Source organism: Crotalus tigris, unplaced genomic scaffold (genome assembly GCF_016545835.1).
Source record: "Crotalus tigris isolate CLP2741 ecotype Arizona unplaced genomic scaffold, ASM1654583v1 scf7180000017968.19369539983:2297261, whole genome shotgun sequence".
Taxonomy (NCBI): Eukaryota; Metazoa; Chordata; class Lepidosauria; order Squamata; family Viperidae; genus Crotalus; species Crotalus tigris.
Genome location: NW_024096750.1, coordinates 1,215,418 through 1,232,742, shown reverse-complemented (window position 1 = coordinate 1,232,742; position 17,325 = coordinate 1,215,418). Strand labels below are relative to the sequence as shown.

Genomic DNA, 17,325 nt, shown 5'->3' with positions numbered 1-17,325 from the left:
GAACATTATATGACTCAAAGGTTTCTACAGAGCCTATCCTAAAAAGACACAGGAACTGTGAAATAGGGACCTTATGACATACTGCAAATAACACTTAGGCCAGTGGTTCTCAACCTGTGGGTCGGGACCCCATTTGGGGTCGAACGACCATTTCACGGGGGTCGCCAAACAAGGCTGTCCGCCATTTTTTCCCCCTTTTCTTTGGCCACGCCCCTAGCACCCGGTGATGTATAAGTGGTTGGGGGTCACCACAACATGAGGAACTGTATTATGGGGTCGCGGCATTAGAGAGGTTGAGAACCACTGACTTAGGAGGACAAAATATCAAACCTTCTTAAAAAGAAGGCTCAATGATTAAAAAAAAAAAAAGATAGGAGGCTGGTCTTGTTCTGTGTTTTTCGTGATCAGCAGGTTGGAAATTACACTGCAATCGGCTTGGCAATTAATTTCCCAAATGAATCTCTTAGTTAGTCAAAGTCTAGCAGAAAAATGGTGTTCAACAGAAGCTCAAAAGCAGAGTTTTTCCACTGGGCTTCTTAACCATCTGGATTTAAAATATTCTAAAAAGAAATAAATGAGCCATGACCTACTGGGGAAAAAGTTAATTTCAGCCAAAAACTAGAACATACTCACTGAAGGGCCAAGGCAGGTCTGACAAACATTTACAGGCTATTCAACTCATAAACAACTCTGGGTAGCATATATATTTTAAAACAATATTGAATACAAATTTTAAAAATGTACTAAAACACCTAGCACAGGGGTAGACAACCTTGGCTCTTTTATGACTCGTGGACTTCAACTCCCAGAATTCCTCAGCCAGCATGGTTCAGCTTGGAAACCTCTCCCTTTCCCCTCAGCATGGCTGGCTCAGGAATTCTGGGAGTTGAAGTCCACAAGTCATAAAAGAGCCACGGTTGCCTACCCCTGACCTAGCATTATGATTAAATTCCCACATAGCTAACATGGTGCTTCCTAAAGAAGCTCCTCTGGAAAGTCAGGTCTTCAAGGTACATTTAAAGGACAGCAGGGTGCAACCAACTTAAAATTGGGGTTTGGGGGAGAGGGAGGATGCAGTTTCAGAGGATGGGCATGCTCATTCTGTGAAAACTGGATAGGTAGAAACAGTGGAAGAAACGTGGGCCCTCAGACAGCCAGGTCTTATGACTTTTAATACAAGAGAACAGGGGTCTTCAAATTTGGCCTTTTTATGACTTGTGGACTTCAACTCCCAGAATTCCTCAGCCAGTCATACTGGCTGAGGAATTCTGGGAGTTGAAGTCCACAAATCATAAAAAGGCCAAGTCTGAAGACCCCTGCAACAGAAGATGTAACTGAGGGTTGAACGGTGGAGTCCTTGGAGCATCACTGCACCGATCGTGTTACCTTGTTGGGCAATGAAACATCTGCATATTGGGAAATGAAATGTCTGCAAGCAAATAACTAAGCTCAGAGAGAGAGAGCACCAAGGACTTCACATCTATGACTTTTGATTGTAACTTCCGGCACAACCAGTTTTCTGAATATGCAGATCTAACCACAACAGAGAACATGCATGGAAAACTTTAAGGACTGCAGTTATTCCCCTTTGAGCACCATCAACATACTTGAGGGGATCACTCTTTGATTGTGAAACCTGGTAAAGCACACCAAACTCCTTGCAGAGAAGGGGCGTTGTCTTACCTGAAAGCCTTTTCTCAGCATGGAGATGGAGAAATGCTTGTCCCAATTAATGTGGCAGAAGTGTCATTGCGATATATATATATATATTTTTGTGCAAAGCCTTTTCTCCCAACATTGTTGCTGTGGGTGAAAATTGGACCATTGCCCTACCTCAGTGAGGGCGAAACTTTTAGAGACCGAGTGCCCCAAAACTGGCCCCGCCCCTGTCCTACCCCTTGCCCCCACTCCGCCTCACCCTGCTTGCCCACAGGGCCACTCACCGCCTCCAGGGCCCGCCGCAGATAGCCCAGCAGTGCCATGGCAGCCACACCCTCTGCCCACACTCTGCAGCATCAACTGTGCCTGTTGGGGTGTGAGGGTAGTCTTGTCTGGCTGTCCAACATTGCACATGCCTGGCTGCCATGTCCTTGGCTGCGCTGCTCCGCATGACAATGCTCTGGGGCAACTCTCCTCCAGGGAGGCTTCTGGTAAGGGGGTCGCGGGCGGAGGCAAGGCTGGGGCAATGGCATGTGTGCCCACAGAGAGGGCTCCGAGTGCAGCCTCTGGCACCCGTGCCATAGGTTAGCCACCACTGCCCTACCTTAATAGGACAAACCAAACATTGGTCAATATCTGTCATAAATCCTGCTTTTTCCTTAAGAATTCTCTCATTAATCCAGGAGCTTAAAATAGGGAAATTTTGCACATGATTTACTAAGTATGCTTATCAAGCCAATATGTCTGAAATTAGACTGGGCTACCCTACTTTATATATCTAAAATGGAATGACTACTGTGTATGCCCTATAGTCAGTCAGAATGTGAAACACATTATTAATAACCATGTAAAGGAATGACTACTTGACTCCACCAGCTAACATTTTCTTTTAATATCACAGGCGAGGAGTATTTTTCCCATTTTCATATTAATGTGCCTTAAATAAAAAACACTAATGGTATTATTGAAAGTTTCTCTGGAAATATCCACATTTCCAAAAATTTCATTGTTTCACAATACAGGAGGTCCTTGCTTAATGACCATTGTTCAAAGTTATGGTGGTGCGGAGAAATGTAACTTGTGATCAGTCTTCGGGTTACCTTTTTATTAGTAGTTCTGAAAATCCCATTACAAAATAAAGTTTACTTGAGTTGACATCTGAAACTAGCATGTAAATTCCCAACTATTAAGAGGAATAAACAAGGAACAGAAAGGACAAGTTTACAGAAATCTAACATATTGGTTATGAATTTAAGTGTGCATTTTTAACAAAATACTTACGATTATTTTTAATCTGTATTAACAGTTCTGTTACTGTACGTCTCCATTCAAAATCTCTTGGCAAAGTCCAAAACCACTGGCAATGCTATTTTTCTGAACTACCTGGTAAGAATGGTTTGGAAAGGAAGTTTTACCAGCAACTGTTAGGATGATTCCAGTTAATGATGATGGCAAATTTCTGATCAGTGATATAGGACCAGGCTACCTACAGACCTATCACATCAGCCTGCCTCAGAGGAGGTATGCTGCAGACCCCATCAGTCAAAAACTTTCAGCTGGTGGGGTCTAAGAGGGCCTCTTTTCTGCTACTGCCCTGCATCATGAAGCATTTACAAGATGGTCAAAATTTGGCTGTGTAGCCTTGCTTGGAGGACACAGGGACCCACACAACCATGGGGCTGGTTAACACCATGAGGAAACACCCCCCCCCCGCAGTATTAACAACTAACCTCTCCATCTTAGAAATCTCCATTTTTTGAAATGTAGTGTTTTTTTATATATATTTTTTTAAATCTTTCATTTTTAACGCTTAATTTTATTGATTAAATTGTAGATTGCCCAGATCCCCTCTCTGAGGGAGATGGATGGTTAAGAAGTATGAAATATAAATAAATGTAAAAATAAGAAATATACATTTTATTTAATGTTTTATTCGAATTATGTAGCGGCCTACCATGTTCTACATAACCACTTTTACTGGTAATGAGTATGTATGACATTGCTTTGAGAATTCTAACTCTCAATTCTCACACCCACTACATTCTGAGCATTTAAGAAACAGGAAGGGCACATGGGGTATGTAAATATCCTCAGGAATAAATGCAAACGGCCACTTTACTTGAAACAGTTTATATCTTTCGACAATATCTTTAACACCATCAAACAATATCTGCTTGATCCAAGTCCTTGGGAAAGACCCAATAAGTAGACAGAAATGCCAAATCCAATCTAAATATATGGACTGTGCAAACAAGCATAATAATCCCCTCCAAAGAAACAGTACCTCAAAATGGTGGAGGGCCCTGTGTGCTGTAGTGATGCTAAGGGCTATTCTGAATGGCTACAACCATATTAGACAGGTCTTAGCTGAATCCAAGACTTTACGTCTGGGGTGGCACTGTCTTTTCATCTTATCAGAATAATCTTCTTTGTCACCTTCCATTCTCAATAAATTCGAAGTTCATTTATTTATTTAAAATGTTTGGTATATAATATAAACATACATTTAAATCATTCTTCCTCCCGAAACCACATTAATAAAATTAATATTGAATCAAAACTGAGTGGGACAATTCCTTACCATATGTGCAAGTATATCCATTATTTTTACATCCTGCATTTCAGATTTTCAGCATGATGTACAGGTAGTCCTCAAGTTACAACCACAACTGAGCCCCAAATTTGTGTCGCTAAGTGAAACATTTGTTAAGTGAGCTTGCCCTATTTTATGACTTTTCTTGCCATAGTTGTTAAGTGAATCGCTGCATTTGTTAACATGGTTGTTAAGTGAATCTGGTTTCCCTGTTGACTTTGCTTGTCAGAAGATTGTAAAAGGGGATCACAGGACTCCGGGACACGGCAAGCGTCACAAACATGAAGCAGTTGCCAAGCATCTGAGTTAGATTCTTGTGACTATGGGGATGCTGCAATGGTTGTAAGTGTGAAAAATGGTCATAAGTCACTTTGCCATTGTAACTTTGAAAGGTCACTAAGGACCCAGAGAAAGTACAGGCTGTGTTAGATTGGAAACATACCCCCTTGTAGCTGAAAGCAGCTGCAAAGCTTGCCTGGCTTCACAATTTTTTACAGGCAATTCATTCCATCCTTTGCACAAATACCATGCTTCCCTGAAAATAAGACCTACCCCGAAAATAAGACCTAGCTTGATTTTGGGGGTGGGCCTAATATAAGCCCTATGTTCAAAATAAGCCCTACTTAAGACCCCACCCACTCCATCCCACCATCTGTTTTTTGGCAGGCAGGACTGCATACTTCACCACCACCCCCCTTCTACCTCCGTCTACTGCCAGTACCACCACTGCAACAAGCCTAAGCAGTCACTGATGCACGGATGCATAAACCTGTTGCAATGTTGGGCAGAAGGACAACTGCAAAGGGCGCACGCAGATCCCTGCAGCTCCTGGAGGCTCCGAGTGCTGCTTTTGGTGCCAGTTTCCCACCCCACCCCTGCCAGGCTGGTCTGCTGGGATTGCCTTCCACCTTCCCCGCCGCTGCATTGGCAGCTAGTGCTACCCTCCCGAAAGGCGGTATAGTGATTGGTCAGCGGACATGCCACGAATGGGGATTCACCATCCCCCAAACCCCGCTGCTGCCAAAGTGAATCCCGGGATGCAATCTGTGCTGCAATGGAGACAGGAAGTGGAGCAGCCAGTGCGAGGGAAGAAGGAGCAGGGAGAAGAAAGAGGAAAAGCGGCTGAGTGAGAAGTGGGGCCGTCCCGGCCCGCCAGGCATCAAAGCGATGCCGAAAATAGCAGAGTCCATGTGCGCACCTGCCACATGCTCGCCCCACGTTAGCCATGCTCTCTACGCCTCAGATCAGCTGTAGTGTGCTGATGCTTTGTTGAAGCCGCCTCAATATAATAGTGCAAAAGTGGAAGTAGTTAAGCCTTTGCTCCTGGTGCAACAATTAATGGCTTGGGTAAGTACGAGAGCGCAAACAAAAGGGGGGGGTCGCCCCTAGGTAATACCAGTGCCTTGGCCTTCAAACAAGCCTAGAGAAGGGCGAGTAGTTCATTAGCCAAAAGAATGTCTGCTTGATGCAGGAAGGGCTAGTCTGGGTAGGAGGGAAGTTGTACATCTCATCCATTCAGAGACTGAAAACTATGCTAACAGGCCATGATTCAAAACTGGCGGGACAGTCTGGGTTCATAAAAACACTACACCTTTTAAAAAGGCAGTTTTGGTGGCCATCCCTCAAAAAAGACATTGACAGCTATGTATCTAGCTACCCCACCTGTGCAGCAGCCAAACGAAGGCAGGGAAAGACACCCGGCCTCCTGCAACTGGTGGCAGAACCATCAGCACCCTGTTCCTGCATCACATCTATCGCTTACATGGGGCACCACCTCGCATCATCTCAGACTGAGGAGTCCAATTCACCTCAAAATTCTGGAAAGCCTTCCTGGACCTTTGGGGATAGATCAGGGCTTGAGTTCTAGTCACCATCCACAAACGAATGGTGGGTCAGAATAAACTCAGTTCTAGAATAATACTTAAGATGCTTTGTTAACTACTATCAAGATAACTGCACTGATCTCCTACCATTTGCTGAAGTTGCCTGTAAGAATGCTGTGCACACCAGCACTGGTTTTACTTGTTTCCAAGTGATTACAGGGCAAGACTTCAACCCAATGCCCGAGCTACCAACCATTGAATCCACAATCCCCTCATTAAAAGTGTGGATTGATCAGTTAAAGAATGTCTGGCCAGTCTTTTGCAAAGCTCTAGCCCAGTGGTTCTCAACCTTCCTAATGCCGCGACCCTTTAATACAGTTCCTCATGTTGTGGTGACCCCCAACCATAAAATTATTTTCGTTGCTACTTCATAACTGTAATTTTGCTACTGTTATGAATATTAATCTAAATATTTGATATGCAGGGTGTATTTTCATTGTTACGAATTGAACATAATTAAAGCATAGTGATTAATCACAAGAACAATATAGCCATGCTCAATGGAGAAGCTTACTCTTCCTTGCTCAAAAATGTTGGGAGGGAGGGAAGGGGAAGAAAGGAAGGAAGATTGAAGGGGAAAGGAAGGAGATGGAGAAGGAAGGAGATTGAAGGGGAAGGAGAGAGATTGAAGAGGAAGGGATGAAAATGGAGATGGAAGGAAGGAAGGAAGATTGAAGGGGAAAGAAAGGAGATGGAGAAGGAAGGAAGGAAGGAAGGAAGGAAGGAAGGAAGGAAGGACAGAGAGATTGAAGGGGAAGGGATGGAGATGGAAGGAAGGAAGGAAGATTGAAGGGGAAAGAAAGGAGATGGAGAAGGAAGGAGATTGAAGGGGAAGGAGAGAGATTGAAGGGGAAGGGATGGAGATGGAGATAGAAGGAAGGAAGGAAGGAAGGAAGGAAGGAAGGAAGGAAGATTGAAGCGGAAAGAAAGGAGATGGAGAAGGAAGGAGATTGAAGGGGGAAGGAAGGAAGAAAGGAAGGAGAGAGATTGAAGGGGAAGGGATGGAGATGGAAGGAAGGAAGGAAGATTGAAGGGGAAAGGAAGGAGATGGAGAAGGAAGGAGACTGAAGGGGAAAGGAAGGAAGGAAGGAAGGAAGGAAGGAAGGAAGGAAGGAAGGAAGGAAGGAAGGAAGGAGAGAGATTGAAGGGGAAGGGATGGAGATGGAAGGAAGGAAGGAAAATTGAAGGGGAAAGGAAGGAGATGGAGAAGGAAGGAGATTGAGGGGAAAGGAAGGAAGGAAGGAAGGAAGGAAGGAAGGAAGGAAGGAAGGAGAGAGAGAGATTGAAGGGGAAGGGATGGAGATGGAAGGAAAGAAAATTGAAGGGGAAAGGAAGGAGATGGAGAAGGAAGGAGATTGAAGGGGAAAGGAAGGAGATGGATGGATGGATGGAAGGAAGGAAGGAAGAAAGGAAGCAAGCAAGGAGAGAGAGATTGAAGGGGAAGGGATGGAGATGGAAGGAAGGAAGGAAGGAAGGAAGATTGAAGGGGAAAGGAGGAGATGGAGAAGGAAGGAGATTGAGGGGAAAAGGAAGGAAGGAAGGAAGGATTGATCGATCTTTGGAGAATCATGTTTTTCCAGATGGTGATGAACTGCAACTCCCAGCATTCCCCACTCTTCCACAGTGCTTTTTAGGGCTGCTGGGGATGGTAGTCCAGTAAGGTCTGGAGACACACACAGATGCCCTCTGACTGCAAGGGAGGCAGGCCAGGTGGCGCGGGAGAGGCTCCGGTGCGGCAGGCGGCAGGCGCCCGGGGGCGAAGCACGGCCGGGCAACCAGGAGGTGTGGGGATCCGCTCGGCGCCACAGCTCAGCTCAGCTCAGCCAGCAGCAGCGCGTTGCTCGAGCAGGGCGGGAAGAGAGGGGGTGGTGGTGGCAAGTCATGAAAGCAGCATCCACACGTTCAGGGTGCACTGCCTTGGACCGTTTGGCTCCCCTACCCCTTTATTTACTGATCTGCCACAAACTCGTGCAAACAAGCCCCGAGGAGTTCTGAACTAGTGGTCGTTTTAAAAAAAAGCTTTCAGCAACGAGGCAGAAAGGGGAACTCGCTCACGGCTCTTTTTTTTTCCCATTCTCGGAGACTGGGAAGGCAACAGCCAGAGACGCCGCTGCACAAAGGGAGGCGGAGAGAAGGGCGAGGGGGAAAACCTCACTCAACTTTCACCCTTATCAGACCCAGTTCCCTTCTGGTCGACCCCCACTCACCCACCCGCCCCCTTCACCTCCCGCTACAGATAGACGCTACCCCTCGGGAGTATTTCGCCAGGCTTTTTTTTTTTTACTTTGGCCCTGCGCTTCTCCCAGACGGAAGCCAGGCAAGAGGAACTGAAAGACGCTGAGCAGGAGATTCATAGCCATGGCGACGCGTCAGTAGCTGCTCTGCGATGGGTAGTGCAGCCCCGCCATGCTGCTGAGGCACCTGCTTTCCTGTCTGCCCGAGCTGGCTGGCGCAGCTCGGTTCCTAAGACCAATGGAAATATGTGTTTTCCGATGGTCTTAGGCGACCCCTGTGAAAGCGTTGTTCGACCCCCAAAAGGGTCGCAACCCACAGGTTGAGAACCGCTGCTCTAGCCGAAGCCAGAGCAGCATACAAGGCACAGGCAGATAAGAAAAGAGCCTAAACCATTCCACATTGGGGACCGAGTATATCTGATTCCTGTAGTTGCTACAGCCCTCTATGAAACAAGGTCCAAAGTTTGTGGGGCCTTTCCCCATTAAATGCATTATAAACCCTGTCACAGTAGAATTAGAAATGGTCAAAGACGCTAAGACAAGTCCACCCTGTATTGCACTATAGCCTTCTAACCCCCCCTCCCCCAATGCTACAATTGGGGGAGGGGGGGTTAGAAGGCTAATGTAATGGGGTTAATGGTAGAAGGTGAACAACATTTTGAAATCAAAGAAATCCTTGATTCTCGAAAGCACACAATATCTGGTAGCATGAAAAGATCTCCCTGCAGCCCAAAAGCAATAGGTACACAAGAAGCACATTAGGGACCTCAGATTACTTAAACCTTTCCATGCCCTCTACACAGATAAGCCTAATTAATAAATTTACTCTCTTTTCTCCCCTTTTTATTATTTGCTGTTTGCTCCAGGTAGACTTCTCCTTCTTTTAAGGGAGACAGTATGTCAGGTCCCCATAGATCCCTATCGGGACACTACCATTTTGGCAGAAAAGGGGCCCTGGGGCTTTTCTGTGATGTATCCATTTTTGCTTTGTTTCTCTTTTGCTTTGATGTATCTTCCTGGAAATTGGGGAGGAGGGATGAGTCTTGGGCCATCTGGTTTGCCTCACCTCCGGAGAACTCTGCCTGCACCAAGGTTGCGGTGCCTAAGAACAACTTGTTATCACTTTTTTTAGCTCAGAGTTCTTACAACACCTTCACATCTTCGGACTGGCTCTCCATGGACTGGGTAGTTGGGAGGGGTTTGAACAATGGAGTTTAGCCTAATGTTTTCGCGTGGGAACTTTTAGATCCTGCCTGCTTTCTCTGCAATCAGTTTCTCTCAATAAAAGATCCTTTTGAAATGTTACCTGTTTCAAGAGTTCGACTTTCTTGAGGGAATAGCTGAGGCAAGACCTTACACATCCCAAGTAGAGCAATATCAAGATCCAATCTGATTTTAGAATTGAAAGAAAGGAAAAAAGATTGCATAGTTTTTCTAATCACTGAAGAAATAATACTAAGTTATATGCCCGCATAACCAGAGTTTTTTTCAAACAGACTGATTTATAAATTGCAAACTACAAAATAATACTACTGTATTTTTTAAAGTTTCTCAATGGAAGTTAAAACATAAATTAGACATCTTACCAATGCAGGCCACTGAATATGCTTGATTTTTGATCCCTGAGACTGGCTAGGGTCCTTCCTCCTTGCCCAGATCAATTGGTATTCCACAAGGAATGCTGCAAAATCTTCATAAACTTTAACCCATTCTCGTTTTTCCCATTCGAGATCATCAAATTCCACATATACCTAGGAACACAAATTCAACAATTATTTGTTTACTTATTTATTAAACAATTATTACTGCATAGTTATACTACAAAAAGGCTAGCAGAATACTTCGATATTTAGAAGTTTTCTAAATTATGTAATTCCTAGTTTTTAAGTCGATTTTTTAAAAAAACCCTATTTATTTGTTTATTTATTTATGAGACTTATATACCGCTTTAAGTGCAAGCACTCTCTAAGTGGTATACACCAGTAAGCAATGTGTGTGTGTATGTATGTATGTATGTATGTATGTATGTATGTGTATATATATATATATACATACATACATACATACATACATACGAACACCTAGAGGCAAACAAAGTCATTACTAAAAGCCAACATGGGTTTGTCAAAAATAGATCATGTCAGACAAATCTTATTGCATTCTTTGACCAAGTGACAAAATTAGTGGATCAGAGGAATGCTGTGGACATAATTTACTTGGACTTCAGTAAGGCATTTGATAAAGTAGATCACAACCTACTACTTGACAAGATAGAAAAATGTGGGGTAGACAGAACCATCACCAGATGGATCCGTAGCTGGCTGACCGGCCGTACTCAGCGAGTGATCCTCAATGGAACTGCATCTATATGGAGGGAAGTGTGTAGTGGGGTGCCCCAGGGCTCTGTTCTGGGCCCAGTACTCTTCAACATCTTCATCAACGATTTGGATGAAGGGATAGATGGGGAACTCATCAAATTTGCAGATGACACCAAGCTGGCAGGAATAGCCAACACTCCAGAAGACAGGCTTCAGATACAGAAGGATCTGGACAGACTTGAACACTGGGCACTAACTAACAAAATGAAATTCAATGGTGAAAAAAGCAAGGTTCTACATTTAGGCAAGAAAAACCAAATGCACAAGTACAGCATAGGTGGCACCATGCTCAATAGTAGTAACTGTGAGAGGGACCTCGGAGTCCTAGTAGACAATCAGTTAAATATGAGCCAGCAGTGTGCGGCAGCTGCCAAAAAGGCCAACACAGTACTAGGCTGCATTAACAGAGGGATAGAATCAAGATCACGTGAAGTATTAATACCACTCTTCAATGCCTTGGTAAGGCCACACTTGGAATACTGCATCCAGTTTTGGTCACCACGATGTAAAAAAGATGTTGAGACTCTAGAAAGAGTACAGAGAAGAGCAACAAAGATGATTAGGGGACTGGAGGCTAAAACATATAAGGAACGGTTGCTAGAATTGGGTATGTCTAGTTTAACGAAGAGAAGGACAAGGGGGGACATGATAGCAGTATTCCAATATCTCAGGGGCTGCCATAAAGAAGAGGGAATTAAGCTATTTTCCAAAGCACCTGAAGGCAGGACAAGAAGCAACGGGTGGAAACTAATCAAGGAGAGAAGCAACCTAGAACTAAGGAGAAACTTCCTGACAGTGAGAACAATTAATCAGTGGAACAGCTTGCCTCCAGAAGCAGTAAATGCTCAAACACTGGAAGTTTTTAAGAAGAGACTGGACAGCCATTTGTCCGAAATGGTGTAGGGTTTCCTGCCCGAGCAGGGGGTTGGACTAGATGACCTCCAAGGTCCCTTCCAACTTTACTATTATATATATATATAATATATATATATATATATATATATATATATATATATATATATATATTATATATATATATATATATATATATATATATATATATATAACATTGCCCCCAACAATCTGGGTCCTCATTTTACCTACCTCGGAAGGATGGAAGGCTGAGTCAACCTTGAGCTGGTGAGATTTGAACTGCTGACCTGCTGAACACAGTCAGCTAAAGTGGCCTGCAGTACTGCACTCTAACTGCTGCGCCACCTCGGCTCATTAAAGTATAATACAACATTTGAGAACAAAGAATGCAAGTAATAGATATTAAAAAACTGAAAAATATATTCCCCCTTTTTCACAGATGAAAATTAGAAAAGAGGTGGCCTAACAGAAAGAAATTGCAAGAAAATGAACTTTTAAAACTTTTTCCGTTCATAAAGAAATAAGAATGCATGTTCATCTACAAATAACCACAATCGAAATTCTGCACCATACCCTGATGCCAACATTGACAACATATTATAACGGTTCCCTTTTTAAAGGACTCACTCTGAATATGACCCTAAGTTTAGTAACACATTTCTGATGAACTCATGTATTTCTATAATAACAAAGACATATTAATAGTTGGAAATGAAAATGATAATATATTTCCCTAGTTATTATTTAATTCCTACAGGGATAAACTAGTGACTTACGCTATTATATAAAAGTGTTACTGCATGTTAGGGGATACCCACAGGAAAAACTCAAAACACACCCAAAATCTTTTCCTTAATAGTATATTTGATTTTAATCTTTAATGCCATCTAAGAAAGGGAGAGAAGCATTATTATGAATGAGAATGCCAAGAGAAATAAAAAATAGCCTTTCTCAATTTTATTCTTCCTGCTTGGCAAATAAGCATTAAAAAGCAGAGAGTGACTGCTGCAATTACAATATTTGGTTGCAACCAAAGTAAGCTTCTATGTGGTTCATTCGTTAGCCAACAAGGAAAGCTGTTTACTTATTGTAAGTTAATTAAATTGTTTTCAATTGTCGAATAAATGTGTCCAGAAAAAATAAACTTGTTTTAAATCTGCGAAAACAGTAGCTCCAAGAGTTGAGGACACTGGGAGCAACATCAATAATCAATTTAAAAAAGCCAATTATTTCTGCTGGTTTTCCTTGGCTCCAGATGACTCCACAGATGTTACCAATAATGCTCAGTTGTTGTTGTTTATTCAAGGAAATGACTGAAAACTTAGCTTCTATAAATAGTCCATGTGGAGCAACTATAGGCAAGAATAGTTTCAAAGAAGTGGAGAAAACACTAATTCAGTAAACTTCAGTATAACAAAAGTGTTATAACTGACTGTGGCAAACATGTATGAGCAGAACAAAAAGGCTTAGTTGCATAAATTTAAATAGCTTGTGAAAAATATAAGTTATTTTTAAAGCCTATGACTATTCATTGCATAGTCATCAGCAGGTACTTTGTGGAAAATATTTTAATCATGTGTTATTATTGAACCAATAATATCAATGGTGAACTTAATTCACTTTTGTGCAGTGTCAATTCCATGAATTTTTCTAAGAATCAGAAGTTAACTATCCAGACTTGCCCCGAGACAAAGCTGTTCAATGGCTTAGCAATGGAAAAGTTGTATAAGTAGTCCCTGAGTTACAACTGCAATTTGGACATGAATTGCTGTTAATAAGTGCTGCGTCGTAAAGCGTGACTTCATGGGACCACTGGCAATCCAGATGTCCTGTTGTCATCAACCAAGACGCCTGGGTCATTAAAACAGAAATAGAGAGAGTCCCAGATAAGGAGTATGGTGTGCTACATGGGGGAGGCCCGGGAGGCAGGGAACAAGTTGGGTGCAAGTTGGGGTGTGTGTGTTGTGATGTGGTGTGAGCTCAAGAAAGCTGGGGAAGGGAGACACTGGTGGGTAGACGCATATGTACAATCACAGGGAAGTTGTGGAAAGAGGAGACCTGGTGGGAGTGTGTCCAGGAAAAAAGGGGGTGGAAGGCATGTGTGCAATCACAAGAAGACAAGGGAAAGAGGATGTGATGATGGCGCAAGTGTATGTGTGAACATGAGGAGGCTGGGGAAAGAGGTCAAGGGGTGTGTGGGAGTGCAGAGAAGGTGGGAGTGATACATATGAGCAAAGAAAACTCAGGGGAGGGGAGACTTTCTTGAGCAATTGCAACCTTTTCTGCTGGTCTCCCTATTGACTTTGCTTGTGGGAAGCCAGCTGGGATGATTGCAAATGGAAATCATGTGACTGCAGGACACTGCAACTGGTCTTAAGTGTGAGCTGGTTGCCAATTGTGTTTGTGTTAGGGCACTGCATCAGTCAGAACTTTTGTAACTCCCTTTATTCAGCACCACTTTTGGTTGCTAAATGAATGGTTGTTAACTTGAGGACTATATGAAATGGAAATTTTTTCTGAAAAAGAAGAATCACCTTCAATTCGAATGGCTTTGGAAATCAGCTTTTGCTACAAGCTTGGTAATATTTCTTAATGAATTCAACCTAAAATGACCTAGGAAACAGCAAATGATAAAACACTATGTGCTAAGGCAGGCTGAGGAATTCTGGGAGTTGAAGTCCACAAGTCTTAAAGTTTCCAAGGTTGAGAACCCCTGTGCTAAGGGAAGCAAGTCGAAAAACCACCATACTGTCAAACATAATTGATATTAAAATCAAATGTTCATATGCATTTATCTGTGATTTTTCTTTGAAGATTACCCGAGGGTCAAAGTGATGCAAGTTAAGTCAAAGCTAAAGATCAACAAAAATTTTTGTGGCAGCTTAACTCCATGATCTCCTGCAACAGAATGAGGACATTCTAAACCTACGCATTTCTAATTTTTTTTTTTTATGTCATGCACACTAGAGGAGAACAGGAAATTTTCCTCATCTCTCAATAATATTTAGCATTTGATCAAAGATCTGTTGCTAGTAACTGCCTAATTCACAGTGGAAGACACTTAGCTATACTCATTCTAGCAAATAAATAAATAAAAATAAAATGTGTTTATTTACAGAAGCATGAAAATATCAGGAAATAGGATCCAAAGCTTTATACTATCCAAATAACTCTGGTTTAAACAGTTAGGGTTCATTAATTTAGCAGTAGAACATTCAAGTTCTATAACCAGACGTTTCTCAATCAAATATTAGAAGAAAAAGACAATATTTATACAAGTTTGTTAGAGGCTGAAATATAGTGTTTATAATTCCATTGAATGTTAAAGTATATAGAATCTAAAGCAGTGGTTCTCAACCTTTCTAATGCCGTGACCCCATAATACAGTTCCCCATGTTGTGGTGACCCCCAACCACTTATACATCACTGGATGCCAGGGGCGTGGCCAAAGAAAAGGGGAAAAAAATGGCGGACAGCCTTGTTTGGTGACCCCCGTGAAATGGTCGTTCGACCCCAAATGGGGTCCCGACCCACAGGTTGAGAACCACTGATCTAAAGTATTTTAAATTCTATACCAACAAAGTAATTTCTAAGATTCTTATTAATGTTAACATCTGTAAGGAAAGAAAGCTGTATTTTCAAAGTATTCATGAAATACTTTTACATCAGAAATCTAGCGGGCAGAGGTAAATGAACAGAACTTTCGCTTCCTTACAAATTTTCAACAAAGCAGCTGCAATTCTTTTTAAAATACAGCTTAAAAAGTTGCCTTCATAAAGAGTTACTGTATGTTATTAGTCATCTCTTCCAGATGAGGTATATTTTACTTTATGTTTTGATTTGGCAAGAAAGCATTTCACTCACAAGAAAGCTCAGAAAATCAAAATGCCAAAAATGTCAGAATTCAAATTTAGAAGTACATTTAAGCTTCTTTCCGCAAAAGATATATAAAACTTAAAAAATATATAGCTAAAATACGTTAAGAAATCATGTTTGCTTGCGTGTTTATATCATTTTCTCCTCTTAAGCAGCATTTTTAAATGCATCAATGCTACTATGCTAAGTTATTAACACAGTTTAAGATTTGTGCCAAAAATTTGGGAGGGGGGAGGGAATGTCTAGCTTACTGATCATAGAAAACACTGGTAGCTTCTCAAACATCTGTTAAAGGTCAGGTTTCACTAGCATGGAAGCAATCAATGGAGCTATGCAACTCTTAGCACTATAAGCAGTTCCAAAGAAATAGTTCTAATAAGTGAAAACAGTTGATGAACTCTTTAAAATACTTCTAAATATTATTTTTTCTTAAACAAGTTTACATTTTTAAAGTAATGTTTTTACTCACACATATACCCACACACAATTCTGCAACTTGGTATGGCAGTAATTTTAGTTTGGACTTTAGTTCAAGGATTTGTCTGTATTTATAGATAAAAATGGAACCAATACTATCAGTGAAAAATGACAGGCTCAGTTTGTTGTTAGTTGCGAAGTTGAGTCCGACCCATCGCGACCCCATGGACAACGTTCCTCCAGGCCTTCCTGTCCTCTGCCATCTTCTGGAGTCCATTTAAGCTCACGCCTACTGCTTCAGTGACTCCATCCAACCACCTCATTCTCTGTCATCCCATTCTTCTCTTGCCCTCCATCTTTCCCAGCCTTAGGCTCTTCTCCAGGGAGTCCTTCCTTCTCATTAGGTGGCCAAAGTATTTGAGCTTCAACTTCAGGATCTGGCCTTCTAAAGAGCAGACAGGGTTGATCTCCTCTACGACTGACCACTTTGATCACCTTGCAGTCCAGGGGACTTGCTAAGTTAGAAAAACATTTTTGGTCCTATGCCATATTATTAAAATTACTTGTGTTTCTGCTGTAGACTTTATGATATCACATCATTCAGTACTCTTATTAACACTTAAGCCTTGATTTTGAGGATACTGTTTTAAAAACTTTGTTAAATCACTACAGGTAGTTCTTGACTTACAATCACAATTGAGCCCAAAATTTCTGTTGCTAAGTGAGCATTTGTTAAGTGAATTTTGTTCCATTTTACGATCTTTCTTGACAGTTATTAAGTTAGTAACACGGTTGTTAAGTGAATCTGGTTTTCCTATTGTCTTTGCTTGTCAGAAGGTTGCAATTTTTTTTTTCATATGACCTTGGGATACTGCAATCATCAAAAAAAAGAGTCAATTGCCAAGCATCTGAATTTTGATCATGTGTGATCATGGGGATGCTGCAACGGTTGTGTGAAAAATGGTCTGGTCACTTTTTTCAATTCTGTTTTAACTCTGAATGGTCACCAAATGAACTGTTATAAGTCCAGAACTACCTATATATAATTTCTCATAAAGTAGGAAAGAGGAAGAGACAGTTTCTGATCGTCAATGATCACTGCTATGATCATATCAATTCTTTGGGTTGACTGCCAGAAAAATAAAGAAGACCAACTGGAGAAGGCTATTCTTTTTGTCTGTGTCAACTTCTGAAACAAACCTGGCTGAAACCATTTTTTTCGTTCTAAGTTGCCACATAGATGGGGGAAAAACGGGGGAAGCAGTATTGCTATTTTTATGTTAAACAAAACTCTGAGCAGTCCTGTGGGAACCAAGGTCACTCCGGCAGGTCCTGGAAGGAGGAGTGAAGACAATTTGAGAAGCCCGGCAATTGCTTTTATTGGGCAGTGTAATTTATAGCACAGTAGGGGA

At 42.0% G+C, this 17,325-nt stretch overlaps 1 protein-coding gene across 5 annotated transcripts in view; it reads right to left on the bottom strand.

Annotated features, from left to right (window-relative positions):
- The window catches only part of JMJD1C (jumonji domain containing 1C), a 180,795-nt gene that overhangs the window by 116,576 nt on the left and 46,894 nt on the right, over positions 1-17,325 (bottom strand). For 3 of the 5 annotated variants that reach the window (XM_039345598.1, XM_039345597.1, XM_039345599.1), the window contains 2 exons: positions 9,956-10,120; positions 9,676-9,758 (listed from right to left, as the gene is read on the bottom strand). Coding sequence is in view for 2 of the 5 variants with exons in the window: in XM_039345596.1 (XP_039201530.1) it covers positions 9,956-10,120 (165 nt within the window). In the remaining 3 variants the exon portion in view is untranslated. The remainder of the gene's footprint in view (positions 1-9,675; positions 9,759-9,955; positions 10,121-17,325) is intronic. The other 2 variants (XM_039345596.1, XM_039345595.1) reach the window with 1 other exon arrangement.